At 43.3% G+C, this 15,126-nt stretch overlaps 1 protein-coding gene across 6 annotated transcripts in view; it reads left to right on the top strand.

Moving 5' to 3' along the window:
- pou2f2b (POU class 2 homeobox 2b) overlaps positions 1-15,126 on the top strand; it is a 55,867-nt gene that overhangs the window by 19,133 nt on the left and 21,608 nt on the right. For all 6 annotated transcript variants that reach the window (XM_079692095.1, XM_079692096.1, XM_079692097.1 and 3 more), the window contains exons 2-4: positions 13,007-13,072; positions 13,825-13,859; positions 14,311-14,367. In XM_079692095.1, the coding sequence (XP_079548221.1) occupies positions 13,007-13,072; positions 13,825-13,859; positions 14,311-14,367 (158 nt within the window). The remainder of the gene's footprint in view (positions 1-13,006; positions 13,073-13,824; positions 13,860-14,310; positions 14,368-15,126) is intronic.

Genomic DNA, 15,126 nt, shown 5'->3' on the forward strand with positions numbered 1-15,126 from the left:
TCACCTGTCAACAAAATCAAGAGGAGAAAGGATGTGAGGAAAGGATGTGAGGAAGGAAGAAAGCGGCTAATGTATTCCTCTTGGCCAATATTTTATTGTTGCCTTCTCTTTATTTTTCTATTTCTTCTCTTGTTTGGTTTGCGGGCTCTCTTTATCAGATCCCAGCGCCATTCAGGGCCTCAGTCAGGGGAAGAAGCCAGACGCCTGCATCTCTCTTCTCATTCAATCTCTCCTCTCTTGCTTTCCTGTGCTCTGCCTCTCCTAACCTTTGAGAATAAGAGCCTTGAATTTGAATTCAGAGCGAGCCAGCGAGCAAGAGTAGGGTATGGAAGAAGGGGGGGGGGGGGAGTAGAGGAGAGGAGAGGAGGGGAGGCTTGGGCAGGAGAAGAGAAAGGGGGGTGGTGGAGCTGCAGTCGTTGAGAAAGGGCCTGCTCAGCGCGTCCCCCGGCCTCCCCCCTTAGAGGGGCCCCGATCGATACAAACTCGGAGCAATAAAGCTTTCCCCCTGTCATCTCTGCAGAATACAAAGCAGAATAGAGAGAGGGAGGGAGAGAGGGAGGGAGAGAGAGAGAGGTGAAAAGCTGTTCCGCTAGCCAGACCAATTTCCTAACCCCCCCCCTCCTCCTCTTCGCTCGCTTCACCACCACCTCCCCAACATCACCATCACCACCACCTCTATCACCCCCTTTCCTTGCCTCCGTCTTTTTATCTATCCACTTTTTTTCCCCAAAATGCACAATATATCCCCCCCCGACTGTATAGCTGAATAGCTATCTCTCCATAATAAATACGGCATGAATAAAGTATGGCATACAATAGATTCCCTGTCTCCCCAACTATCTGAGAGGAAGGTAGAAAGGGGGAGATGAGGGAGGCAAAATTGGTGTGATGGGGGAAGAAGTAAAAACAGGAAGGAACGGTAGTTATATATCTGGGGATAAAGTACGTGTGTGTGGAGGGGGTGGGGGGGGATAGGGATAAGGTAGAGAAAGGATGGAGGGGGGAGAGGGATTGCACCAGAGAAAGATGGATGTAGCGATACAGGTAGAGAGGAGGCGGAGGAATATTGATGAGGAGGAGGAAGGGAAGAAGGGGGTGCAGTGTTTAGAGAGAGAGAGAGAGAGAGACAGAGAGAGAGAGAGAGAGAGAGAGAGAGGTGAGGGGGTCAAACAGCAATCCCTTGAATTGAGAGCCAATTACTGTAATTGTAATCTGGATTCAAAGCATAGAGACACAGCAGTGACAGGCAGGCAGCCGTGGACACAAACACGGACAAAAGACAGCGTGTGTGTGTGAGTCCATGTCTCTACATGCTGTGTTGATTGTTCTGTGAAACTGAAGATGTACATCCATTTGTGTGTGTGTGTGTGTGTGTGTGTGTGTGTGTGTGTGTGCGTGTGTGTGTGTGTGTGTGTGTGTGTGAGAGTCTCTATTCTTCTCCTCTGAATGGCAGTGCAGGAGTCAGCCTGCCAATCAACTATTGTACTCTTGTCAATTTAATAATATTTCTGAGCGCTGACCTCCACAGCCATTGCTCTAAATGTGTGTGTCTTCCTATATATTTTTCTGTCTCTCCCTCTCTCACCTCAGTCTAACCCCACCCCCCCCCCCCCCCCCCCTCTCCTCCCGCCTCTATCTGCCTCCCCCGGTCCCTGTCTTTCATTCTCTCCTTTATTAGAAGAATATAGTGCGAATCCTTCATCTCTCCTCCACTAATTCTCTCCGTTATTGTCCCTCCGTTCGGCCCTCTGTGTCTCTGCACTCCTTCCTTTTCTCGCCGTGATCTATAATGCTCGCTGTTTTCCTTCCTCCTTTCCTCATACTTTCCATCACTCTCTTTCCTCTGTCATCCCCTCATCGCCTTATCTCAACTTCCTCACCCTCCTTTTCCTGCTTTCTACTCCACTGATGTCCCTTTTCCCGGCCGCCTCATATTCAACACTGTCCCTTTTTGCTTTTTCATCATCATAGGCTCATTTTGTCAACTCTATGTCCCCCCTTCTCATTCCTCACCCTCCCTCCATCCTTCCTTCCTTCCTCATCCCTCTCTCCCTCCCTCCTCGATGCTCGTTCCCTGGGGAGGTCAGTAATAATGGTAGTGATGGAGTGAGAGAGGGAGGTGCGATTATTGTCTTGTCGGGAGTCAGAGGAATCGATCGGCCCAGAAATATGAGGCGCGAGAAAGAGCCGCTGTGTCAGATACAATAACCACCCGCTCCCGGGGGCTTACACACACACACACACACACACACACACACACACACACACACACACACACACACACACACACACACACACACACACACACACACACACACACACACACACACACACACACACACACACACACACACACACACACACACACACACACACACACACACACACATTTAGACGCACACACACACACATTTAGACGCACACACAACATACAGACACAGACCCGTATTCGACACGAACGTACACATTTATTTGGTTCGACGCAAGTGCAGACACTGACACGCCCGCACACTCGTACCATCTTTCTTTTTCATTAAGACAACGGACACACATCTCTCTTCTTCTGTGGTGGAGGAGGAGAGTGCAGCCCAATCATCTGCATGCTTTGATCTGAGATAAAGCGCAGAAGTAGATCTGTGCTGATCATTCTTCATGCACCGATAAAGGGCACGGCGAGGAAAATCGCTCACACACCTTTCACTCACGTAGCTATAAACAGACATAAACACACACATGCAGGCGCGCGCCGCACACACACGCCAGCACTGAGACCTTTCACTGCTGTTGCCTGGCAACGTGGCCGAGTGTCCAATCCGAGCGGAGAACATTGGCCGGTGATGTCACGGCTGCTGCTGACCAGCAGGATGGAGAGAAAGAGAGATGGGGGGGGGGGGGGGGGGAGACAGGGGAGGAAGAGGAGAAAAGTTTGAATCGGAGAAAGAAAAAGCAGGGAAGGTCGCAACAGATGATGATGATGATGAGGATGATGATGAGAGGGTTTGAATAACACCAGGTGAATCAAAAGTCAGTCAACTTTAGTGTCAATCTTTCAGTTTGTGTGTACAGACAGAGAGATTGAAATACCGTTTCCCACAATCCCGAGTACAAAAACAAATATATATAAAAATATGTATAAAAACAAGTATATCCTGTAAATGCACCAACAGACACAATGAGAGGATTACATTGAAGCTGGTTGCATAACTAAAGTCCCCCATTACTGTGTTTCATTGGGAGAACATCAAAGCTCAATCCTCACAACAGCTGCCTTGTCAGTGTAAGTGACCAGTTTGGTGTAAAGTGGCCTCAGCGCTCCTCGAGGCATCGACGAAGGCCACCAGTCTCTCCCAGAAGACCCTCTGCTCTTGTGCCAGAACAAGAGGAAGATGATGGGGGTGAGGAAGAAAAAAAGGTTTGAGCTTCAACCTTGGTAGCGCTGTGGGAGAGAGCGGTGTCTGTCTAGACTAGCCCGGCTCCCTATGGGCTGGGGAGATGATATAGAGAGGTGGGGAACGGTGTGAGAAGGATGGAGGGGCCGCAGGAAAAAGAGGGCAGCGATTGAGAGGTATTAGGGCCGGAGAGGAAGAGGTGTTGTAAAGGTGTAGGCGGCGCGTGTGAGCGTGTGAGATGGCGCCGGGTCCCATGGTAGCCAACAGTGAGAGTGTGTTTTAGCCCCTGCTGCTTCTCATACAAAACCTCAACCTCTGTAGTCTCCACAGCGCTACACCTACTGTTTATAATCCTGCTAACCCTCATGGGGCCACGCCTGCACACACCTATACTCTGGACTGGATTTTAAATCTCTCACCTTGCAGAATAGAGTCTTTCTGTCGAACTGTGCATAGGCCTTGGCGGGTCCGTCACCGTCCCCTCTATAAGGAGAGGAATATGATGGATTATATGAATTAGAGGCAGTGTGTGCTTCAGGCCTCAGGCTGCAGTAGATATCGGAGGGCCGGAGCTGGTTTGAGACCCTCTGAATTGTCTCTGCAACGACCCATTATACACACACTGCGTCCTCACCCCCAGCAAATATCCTTTCTCTATCTCTCACCTTCATCCCCATCACTCTTTCTCCTTCATCCCATTCCTTTATTTTTTCTTTACTATTCCTCTTTTTCCTCCTCTTAGTAACCCCCCCTCCGCCCTCCCTCCCTCCTTGCCTCCCTCTCTCTCTGACAGAGGAGTGATTGATGGCGCTCTAGAGGCCTCAGCCTCCCCCCATCCTCCTCCCTAGGGTCCCACTATCAGATTGTGTGTGTGTGTGTGTGTGTGTGTGTGTGTGTGTGTGTGTGTGTGTGTGTGTGTGTGTGTGTGTGTGTGTGTGTGTGTGTGTGTGTGTGTGTGTGTGTGTGTGTGTGTGTGTGTGTGTGTGTGTGTGTGTGTGTGTTTATTATCTTACAAACATAACTTCAGGCGGTGAGCAAAACACTGCGTTAACATAACTCACATTCCCCAATAAAAATAATTTAAATATATATATCTTTTTTTATTTTTATATGATATTTTTCAGTTGGAAATAAAAACAGGGATTGCTGCACTGGGTCAAGAAGCTTGGTGGTGGTTAAATAAATACAAAATAAAAATAAAACCGGTGATCTTCAACAAAAAAATTGTTTAATGTCCAATTTAATTTTAGTACATTAAGTATGTCAGAGTGTGAGTAAGAAATCCTTACTTGAAACACGGATTAATACAAGATGTGTTCTAGATATCTACTCAGATGTGTGTGTACTATGTGTTAATTTGTCCTCTTCAATTGAGCCCATTTTGCCGTCGGCCAAATATCATCTAAGTGAGGCTTTAGTGTTGCTAGGTCTCCATAGTAACCAATGCTCAAACCTCTTAGGGGCAGGAAGGCCCCCCATGGCCATGAACTGTACACACACACACACACACACACACACACACACACACACACACACACACACACACACACACACACACACACACACACACACACACACACACACACACACACACACACACACACACACACACACACACACAAAAAGAGCACACTTAGATTCACCAGCCACCTATTTGGAGCTTTGGAGCTACTCAAACACACTAACAGACGCACAAAGACACACACTCCGGTATCTGTGTGGGTGGACTGGAGTTTGAATAAAGGTCACGGCCAAAGCCAGGCTGCCCAGGCGACCTCTGACCCGGAGAAACGCCCCCCACCCAACGCGCGTCTGTCACTGACAAGCAGTCTGTCCGTTTGCCTCCTGATGAAGGTCCAAACCTTGTCTCAAAAACAACATGGCCACATTTTGTCTGCCGTTAAAGTCTGTTTGTTGTCCAGTCTGCACTTAAAGGTGTTGGACAGGTCGGCCTGCGTACAATTATGACATTATTGTGATTTAGATTAATCAATTAATCGTTGCCTAAAAAGTCAGAGGTGGCGTTGTAACATTTCTTTTGTTATTTATCCCAAATCCCATTTAAAACATTAATTTATTTAATAATCTTTAATACATAATCTATTTTACATAACAACCAATCACATTTGGATAATGCAAAGGGTTGTGATTGCTCCTGATGCTTTTTGTGTGTGTCAGTTTTGTGTTAAATCTTATTTTAAGTGTAAATCTTTGTGTTGTAATATTTAGTTTGAATTAATAATCTACTATCAGTTCATCATTCTGTTAATCAACCTTTATCGGCTAATTGATTTAGCTGTAAATCCCCATAACTGTTGAGCATCTGTGAGTTTTTTTAGAAGGCAGTGTAACCAAGCTTCTGTACTGATGTTGACCTCATAGATAAGTGTAAATCTTTCAAAAACATCTAAACCGGATGTATTTAAGGACATATGTATAAAAACAAGTCTCTATTTAACAGAGAGCACCTGGAGTGCAGCGCCATATGCACTTCTCACTGAGCGTCTCCAGCAGTACATTGGGTTGTTGTAAATCACCACATAAAGTATTTATAAGGTTAAACTTGGGAACTCTGCTGCCGTTAGCTTTTGAATTAGTGAACTCGGACCAAGGGAGACGGGGCGGGGGGGGGGGGGGTCCTTTCTTCCGCAGATGGAGCCTATTTGTTCAAAAGGATTAAAGAATCAAGAGTGCCACCTTGTGGTTGCCTCGGCAAACTGTCAGCTTCACATTTTGATATTTGAAAAAGAAGGCAGTTTCTCTGCTGAAGCATGCTATTCTGCTTTCTATAGATCATTCCTCAACTCTAGATTTTCACCTATCCGGCACCTTCTGAGTCTGGTAATCCCACTGATAGTGACTCATGTTTAATTTTCTCTCCATTGCTCCACTTTCATGCCTCCCGTGACACACGTGGTGTAGTTTTCTGTGGTGAGCAGCCCACAGTGTGGGGTGGTCAGTGGTACAGTACGGAGTGTTGTGACTTTTTCTTTCCGCTCGGGTTAGAGAGGAATAAACGTATCTGAGGATGTTTCACATCTTCTCTTGTCTGTGTCGACCTCCCTCGACAGACCACCTTACTCCCACTCATGTACAAACAACACAATCCCACGGACACACACACACACACACACACACACACACACACACACACACACACACACACACACACACACACACACACACACACACACACACACACACACACACACACACACACACACACACACACACACACACACACACACACACACACATATATATGACCAAGAGGAGATGGTCATGACTAATGGAAGACAACAGGAACATCTCAAAGTTGACAGTGAAAGTTGAAAGCTCCACATGTATCATCCACTCTTCGGTCAGATGGTCCCGCTTTCTGTTTTTCTCTTGTGTCAGTGTGTGTGTGTTGGTGTGTGTGTGAGTTGCTGTTTCCAGCGTGCCATCACTTTCCGTCGGCACCCGTCATCCCCCTCTTTTTCACCTTGTCTATCTCTTCTATCTTCTCGCTCACTCACTTTCCCACTCTCTAACCTCTACCATGTCCCCCTTTTTTTTCTTCTTCTTCTTTTGTCTTGTATTTCTCTGTCCTCTGTGCAGAGTTCCTACTCTTTTGAGGCTTACTTCCTGTTGTGTTGCAGGATGTGGGGAGGAGGTGGGGCTTTGGGGCTGTGGACTACACTGAGAGTAATTCTCTTCTCAACCATATGATTTAACACACTCCTCCTTTTTTGGTTTGAGAGTGAGGGAGGGAGGAAGGGAGAGTGAGAGTTTGTCTTTACGTCGCGCACACACACTCTCTCACACAGATATGACCAAGACAGCAGCAATAGCAGCGAAGGACTTCTTCAGTATGTGGTTGCCAGGTGAGTGACTGTCTGTGCAGCCCTCTCTCTGCTGGCCTTCATTTACCCAGACCAATTAAGCTTTGCGTGAGGGAGAGGGCAGTGTGAGTATGTGTGTGTGTGAGTGTGTGTGTGAGAGAGAGAGAGAGATAGAACTGTGTCTATGCTGTTGATTAATGCCACTGGGTCTAACAAGTTCAGCTAATTAGAGAGCATCAAAGAGCGAGAGGTGGTACGGAGGGAAAGATGTGGATGGACGGATGGATGGATGTCGTAGGAATTAAAGGTCAGACACCTTGCAAACCTGTGTGTGTGTGTGTGTGTGTGTGTGTGTGTGTGTGTGTGTGTGTGTGTGTGTGTGTGTGTGTGTGTGTGTGTGTGTGTGTGTGTGTGTGTGTGTGTGTGTGTGTGTGTGTGTGTGTGTGTGTGTGTGTGTGTGTGTGTGTGTGTGTGTGTGTGTGTGTGTGTGTGTGTTTGTTTCAGTGTTTGTAGTGAATAATGAATGCTAAAAAAAGCTTGATGAAAAAGGGTTAACGTTTTTTTAAACACCTTATTTTTAAAGTTCTGGCAATGGAAGAACAGATGTTGCAGCCAATATATATTATTTTATTTCATTACATTTTTTATTTCTATTCTTAGAATAAGTTTCCCTCTTGTTGTTTGGCTCTGCAGAAGTGTTGCATTTATTGTCAGTTAATAGATATTTTGCTGATAAGGTTTCTCATCTTGTGCAACTTTGAAACATGAAGTTAACTTTCTGTGTGTGTGTGTGTGTGTGTGTGTGTGTGTGTGTGTGTGTGTGTGTGTGTGTGTGTGTGTGTGTGTGTGTGTGTGTGTGTGTGTGTGTGTGTGTGTGTGTGTGTGTGTGTGTGTGTGTGTGTTTGAAGTGGGGGGGTTTATCACAACATAACAGGTCACTTATACATGTATAATATTTGAATGAATGATGTTTATTCCAATTAATTTAAAACTCATTTCTGCAGCACTCTGACACAAGGATACTTGATTTTTTTTTTTTTAGACTGAAGGGGAAATGCCTAAAATAGCATTAGTTCTCAGAATTTAATTCAAGAAAGTGATGAAAAAAAAGCAGAAGAATGTGTTTCTGCACGCTCCTCGGCCTTGTGTTGACGGTCGGACAGATTCTCAGATGACCGACAGAGAGGCTCAGAGCACACTGGCTGTTAGCTGACTCACCGTTTACCAGAAATCTAGTCTTAAATGTCAATTAGCTCACATTTATCAGGTTATGATCTCCTGGTATGATTTCCTAAAAATGACAGGTTCATTTGATGACATGCTTCAATAATCAGTGAGTAATTCATGAGTAAAGAGTCACATCTCAACCTGATGCGGTCAGTCACTGATGCGACTGTCAGTAAGTTACTCTGACCGGAGTTACACCTAACAGCAATACAGCCAAATTAGATCACAATAAATGTATAACCAATGTCTTAATTATTTAATTGGTTCATAAAGTAAATGAAAGAATAAAAATGTCCCTAAAATTGAATTATTACATTTGCTAAGTCAAAACTGAGGAGGCTTTTTCTACAATTTTCAAAGTTAACTCAACAGTTACGGCAATTTGACTAATTAAGGCCAGAATTATGAGTGAATAAATACAGAATTTCTAATTATTTTTAATTAAAGGTGAGGTCAATGTAGGCTTCTTGCCAATCCGTCTCAGTGGCCCGAATTGCATCAATGCAATACGTGAAAAAGTGCATTTATTCTCTACACCAACATCTACATAATTCAGAGGTGGTCATTGTCGCAGGCCTTTCACAGTGACGTCTGACTGAATTCAAGCAGCATTTGCTTTTATTCAAAAGGTGTTTTATGAATTCATATAAAGCACTTTAAGTCGTCATAGTGTTTCGTGAAGGGGTCAATACAAAAAATAAGATAACACGGATAACCAACGACCTGACCAACGATGTCAGCACGTAGATCGAAACGATGCTCTCATTATATTTTCCTTTAGCTTCTTACTTTACTGTTGGATTTCCCTCTTCAATTCCTTATTATTACACTCTTCATTACAAATGTCTACATCATTGTTATCCAGATGTGTGAGAGCTGTTCAGCTGGACTTTTCGACGCTCAGTTTTAAACAGAAAATCAGAATCATCTACCTGTAGCACTCCTTGTTTAGTAACCCGTAGAAAGCAGGTGTGATGACTGCAGTTCCCAGACAGACCCTTTGGCCATGAGGCTGTGTCCTGAATCAGGAAGTGGCGGGGGGGGGGGGGGTGCTGGTGGGGTCTTGAGGGTAGTTACAGCGGAGTTTCATCTCTGCCATAATACCCAGAGGAGAATAACAGAAACTGTCCACACTGAGCACAGACTGCTGTTGCTTCTTCCTTTCTGTTGCATCATTTATTCGTGACACGGGATTATACAGCACTTAATTTGCTCTGTGTTAGAGACAGTGAGTACGGAGCAGCTCAAAGTTAAACCCTGGGCTTTGCTGTAAGATTAGTAAAACATCTTAATGAGGGATGAAATAGTAATCAACCATTCTACTTTGGAATAAAAACATCTACTATTAAAGAAGAACAAGGAGCCCCTGTTAATATATGTTTGTACTATTTAAAACAAATGTACTGAAATACACTCATAAAATTAGTCTTGTGTCAAGCAGAATGTGTGTGTGTGTGTGTGTGCAGCAATGTGTTGAAAAGAGTGGGTTTGTAAAGAGAGAGTGAGCACGCTAATATTAATAGCCTCGCTGACAGTAAGTGTTGGGTTTAGCACTCTGCGTTCAACCCGGTACAAGGGGAAGTCGGGAGGGGAAGTGAGAAAAAGACGCAGCATCTTGATATACTGTCCCACTACTGTATTACTGACCACATTATCCACCATGACACTGTCTGTAGGCCATTTTGAAACATGAATCAATACACACCTTCCCTGCGTGTCCTGCGAGAGGCGGCACTTTGGGAACTTCATGTTACAGATGTTTTATGAGCTGCTCAATTACTTTATATAGTGGAGTTGGGTTTTAGTGCTGCACATACTGCTGATCGGACAGGCCAATTTAATACGCAATACTTATTTTTTAAACGTGTGCATCTTGAGAGGAAGACCTCACACCTTCGCCAGAAATTGGGCAACATTGGACAGTTTTTTGGGGTTTCATGCATTGCCATGATTGCCATAAAATACCCAAACAGAAACCACTTGTAATGTTGGAATAACCACAAATCCACCCTAAGAATAGATTAACCAGATGTTGCATCCACAGGGTTTGTGACCAAATTAGCTTTTTGCAGAAGTCCGTTTATTTGAGGGAAATCCTGCGGTCAGTGTGTGTGTGTGTGTGTGTGTGTGTGTGTGTGTGTGTGTGTGTGTGTGTGTGTGTGTGTGTGTGTGTGTGTGTGTGTGTGTGTGTGTGTGTGTGTGTGTGTGTGTGTGTGTGTCCGTGTCCTGACCCCGGTTAATAACCAGTGTGGCGGCAGATTGGAGCTTTTCTAGCTCATTGCCACTTCCCCCTTCCCATAAAAAAGCTGCATGTACAAAAGTCCACTGTTCTCACATTTATTTCACTACAACAAACCTGATTTAGTCGCTGAATATGATATTGGAGTCGTTCATTTGATTCTTGTCTTCATAATGATAGCATTGGATTGATGCTGTGGCTATTTAACAGTGGCCTCGGGTCAGTGGTGGTCATCTTCCCATGAGTCACTGCTGCCCCCTGATGGTGGAAAACGAGTTTGACCACTCGCATGTTTGCATTGCACAAAGTCCAATACAATTATGTTTAGCTAACGTATAATATAGATAAGAACACTAAACTCAATAAACTAATGGAGCTATTAAAATGTACCGTCTCTCATCTGCAATGTGAGAAACAACAGGTTGAAGAGAGGGGAGATGAAGGAGGGAGGGATGGGGGAGAGAGAGAAAGGGGGAGTGAGACTGAGAGTTTATTATGCAGGTGGCAGATAAAATTAGTTGGTCGTTGGGCAGATTTGCATTTCTCACAAAAGGGAAGTGGCTGTGTGTGTGTGTGTGTGTGTGTGTGTGTGTGTGTGTGTGTGCGTGTGTGTGTGTGTGTGTGTGTGTGTGTGTGTGTGTGTGTGTGTGTGTGTGTGTGTGTGTGTGTGTGTGTGTGTGTGTGTGTGTGTGTGTGTGTGTGTGTGTGTGTGTGTGTGTGTGTGTGTGTGTGTGTGTGTCAGGGAGAGAGAGAAAAGAGAAAAAAAAGACTTCAAATATACACAACAAAAACTTCTGTGTCTTTCAGTTTGTGGTTTCAGACACATGAAACACATGAAACGTTTAATAGTGAGATAATACATCTGACCGAGTAAACAAGCTAATGCTATGCACACAGAATACTGTGCCGTCCGTGCATCTGCTCTGAATATGTGAATGCGTGGACATGATATCATTATAAATAAGAATTTCTGACCTCTACGAAGCAGTTTTGTATTTTTCAGTGTTGATAAAAACAGTTTCAATCATTAAGTTACTGAGAACAATTAATAATATCTCATTAACAAGTTATAACATCTTACAAAGCTAAATAAAGGCGAACAAATGTTTTGCAAAATGTTTAAACATAAAACTTCCCCTTATCCTTTCAGACAAAAAAATGTCTTGATTTAACATATTTCAACTTGCTCGGATTCCACTTTGTGCATATAACAAACACACACACACACACACACACACACACACACACACACACACACACACACACACACACACACGCACACGCACACGCACACACACACACACAATATTTGCCTTCAAATCTCTCATCAGATCATCTTTCCTCTTTGCGTCCAAAATGCCAGTGTTGGAAGAAGTACTCAGATCCTTTAATTTAGTAAAAGTATAAATATTAAGATGTTAATACTGCATTACATATACAAGTCCTGATTTCCAAATGTTAAAGTACAAAAGTATTGGCATCAAATTGTATTTAAAGTACTAAAAGTACTCATTATGCACAATGTAACTTCTCACAGCATTATATTATCCTGTGTTAATTAATGTGAGAGCTTTTTCGATACATGAAATACTGTGTAGATTAGTAGTACTGCATTACACCATATCAGCATATTCATGTGTTTTTAATATGTACTAAATAACTAGTATCTATATCTGTTAAAATACATTCAGTGGAGTAAAAAGTATAATGTGTTCGCCTTAGAAATGTAGGGGAGGGGAAGTTTAAAGTACCAATAAAGTAAATTACAAACATTTCAAACAAGTACAATTCTTGAGTCTTATATAGATATATACTCCAAAAGACTTTCCACCACATCGAAATGCTGTCCACCTTGTGATGAATAGATATAACGTGTTGAACGTCTCCCTCTCTTCTCTGATGTTGCCTGTAGGTGCTGTCCCAGTACAGTGTCAACCAGGAAGTGATGTGGTCTCGTAATGAATGACACATAACCTGAGACATTTTTAGCAGCATATTGCTCCCACTTAAACACCTTGAGTTATATTTTTAGAAGAAGCAAACACTTTGGTCAGCCTACTCCTTTTGTCAAACCGCTAATTGGAAAGAGTGAATGAATGTGGGCTGCAGTGAATGATTCATTGTTTGTTGTACAGTGTGTAGGTCTGTGACCTGAAAACACTCTAACCTCCGACAACAACGCCCTGGACATCCTCTTTCCCCTCTCGTCATTCAGACTCTTTATCGCCTGCTTCATGAATATCTTCTGCTGCTGTCTGCATTTTCTTTCTCTGACATACATTTAAGAAGCTTGCCGAATTATTTATCTTGGCGTCTTCCTGTTGCAGATATCAGGATGTCAAAGCCAGCAGAGGTCGAGAAAGTCGGGGCCAACTCTCCGATGGAGGCCGCAGGTGAGATGTGCTGCAAGTATCCACAGAAAATACACAACGTACATATTGTATATAAGAAGAATTACATGTGGAAGAAGTAGTCCGACTTTTTACATAAGCAGCAATACCAACGAGCAAAAACACTCATTTTCAAGTAACAGTCCTGCTTTCAAAATCATACTCAACATTAGCATAGCAAAATATACTCATTATGTTGTACGGCCTGTTTCAGAGTCATTTACATTAAATGATTGTGTTATAATTGTGGAGGCGTTTATGTGTTCATCACTTCGATGTTGCAATTTGTTAGGCTGAGGTTCAGTTGAATAATTATATATACTGCCAGGTAGCTTAACGTATGCTCATATTTAATTATTTATTTCTTTTTTGTGTCATTAGCCTCAATCTGTAAAATAGCCAGTAACTCACCCTGTGAAATAAATGTAAAAAAGGGAAGAAATTCTACTTTTTTCTACAATATAAAATAATATTTTAAGTAATCCAAGTGTTCTTAGAAAAACAACATTTCATACTAGCATACAAAAACATACAGAAAAACACCTAAGAACAGAAAACGTACATTACAGTACAAAATGAATTGTGGTAGCGCATGTGAAACACTCAACTGAAGGACCTACATTTCCTAAGTACAGCACGTACAGTGAGTAAATGTACTCCGTTAGTTTTCTCCGCTCTACATGCGTGACGCCGTATGTCAGAGCTGCTGTTTGTGCTCTATTGATTTCTCACTTTTTCCTCTCCCTCCCACACAGATTCAGAGCGGAATGGACCTGAATCAAATCACCAGGTACGCCTTCGATTATAACAACTTATCTCACACCTCGACATCATGCAAGAACGATATCAGTGCCAGTCATAGTCGTAGGGTTGGTTAATGCCATTATCTATACATTTGTTGACTGTTTTTCATTTAATGTGAACAATTACAGAGAGATGTGATCTTGAATATGTTGTTGTTTGTGATTAACAAAACAAAACCTTACAAATATTCAACTGACAAGGAAATTAAACAGGAAATAGCAGCAAATCCTCACTTTTAAGATCTTTTAAGAAATTCGTTTTGGGCATTTTCTTCTTCATAATTTACTGAAACTATTATTAAAAAGATATTACAATTATTTGAAAAATGTTTTCTATTGATACATGAAGTATTTGTAGTATAAAATAGTATACACAGATTGCCTTTCGAGTCCTTATTTGCAGTATTTTCTGATATTCGTGTGTTTTGCGTCTTCTAGGCTCAGTCAATGAAAGTCAATCCTTATTCCCTTTCACAAGCCCTGAGCAGCAACAAGGTCAGTGTGTGTGTGTGTGTGTGTGTGTGTGTGTGTGTGTGTGTGTGTGTGTGTGTGTGTGTGTGTGTGTGTGTGTGTGTGTGTGTGTGTGTGTGTGTGAGTGAGTGAGTGAGTGAGTGAGTGAGTGAGTGAGTGAGTGAGTGAGTGAGTGAGTGAGTGAGTGAGTGAGTGAGTGAGTGAGTGAGTGAGTGAGTGAGTGAGTGAGTGAGTGAGTGTGAGTGTGAGTGTGTGTGTGTGTGTGTGTGTGTGTGTGTGTCCATGTCACCACTCTGCATGTCTGGGCTTCTGTCTGTGCGTCTTTTGTGAGTCCAGGTTTATTGACAGTACAGCTTTGTATTCATCGCTGCTCATTCAGTTGCCCCTTAGTCTTGTTTAACGTTGAGGTCCATAATGTGTCGGCTCTCCACCCGGTCCTCGATGTAAACACATTCACTCAAAGGATGATGACACTCTCCCTTAACAAAGAATTGCAATACATTTATAATGCTACAACTTCCACGAAAAGGAGAAATTATCCTCATTTGCATACCGCTGGCGAAATGCAAATCAGTTAGCTGGAAGTCCCCTGCCTGTTCAAACATGCCTCCTCCTGGGAGGAGAGCTCATCCCTCAGTGGTACGAGTAGATAAAGAGAGGTGGACTCTCATTGCCTGAGAAACACCAGAGACACATCACTCCTCAGTTTACATGTGACAGCATCTTGCATTTAAATAATCTACACTCACTATCATGATCTTCAATAGCCAGGTAAGCTCATTT

The sequence above is a fragment of the Notothenia rossii genome, assembly GCF_949606895.1.
Source record: "Notothenia rossii genome assembly, chromosome: 7".
NCBI lineage: Eukaryota > Metazoa > Chordata > Actinopteri > Perciformes > Nototheniidae > Notothenia > Notothenia rossii.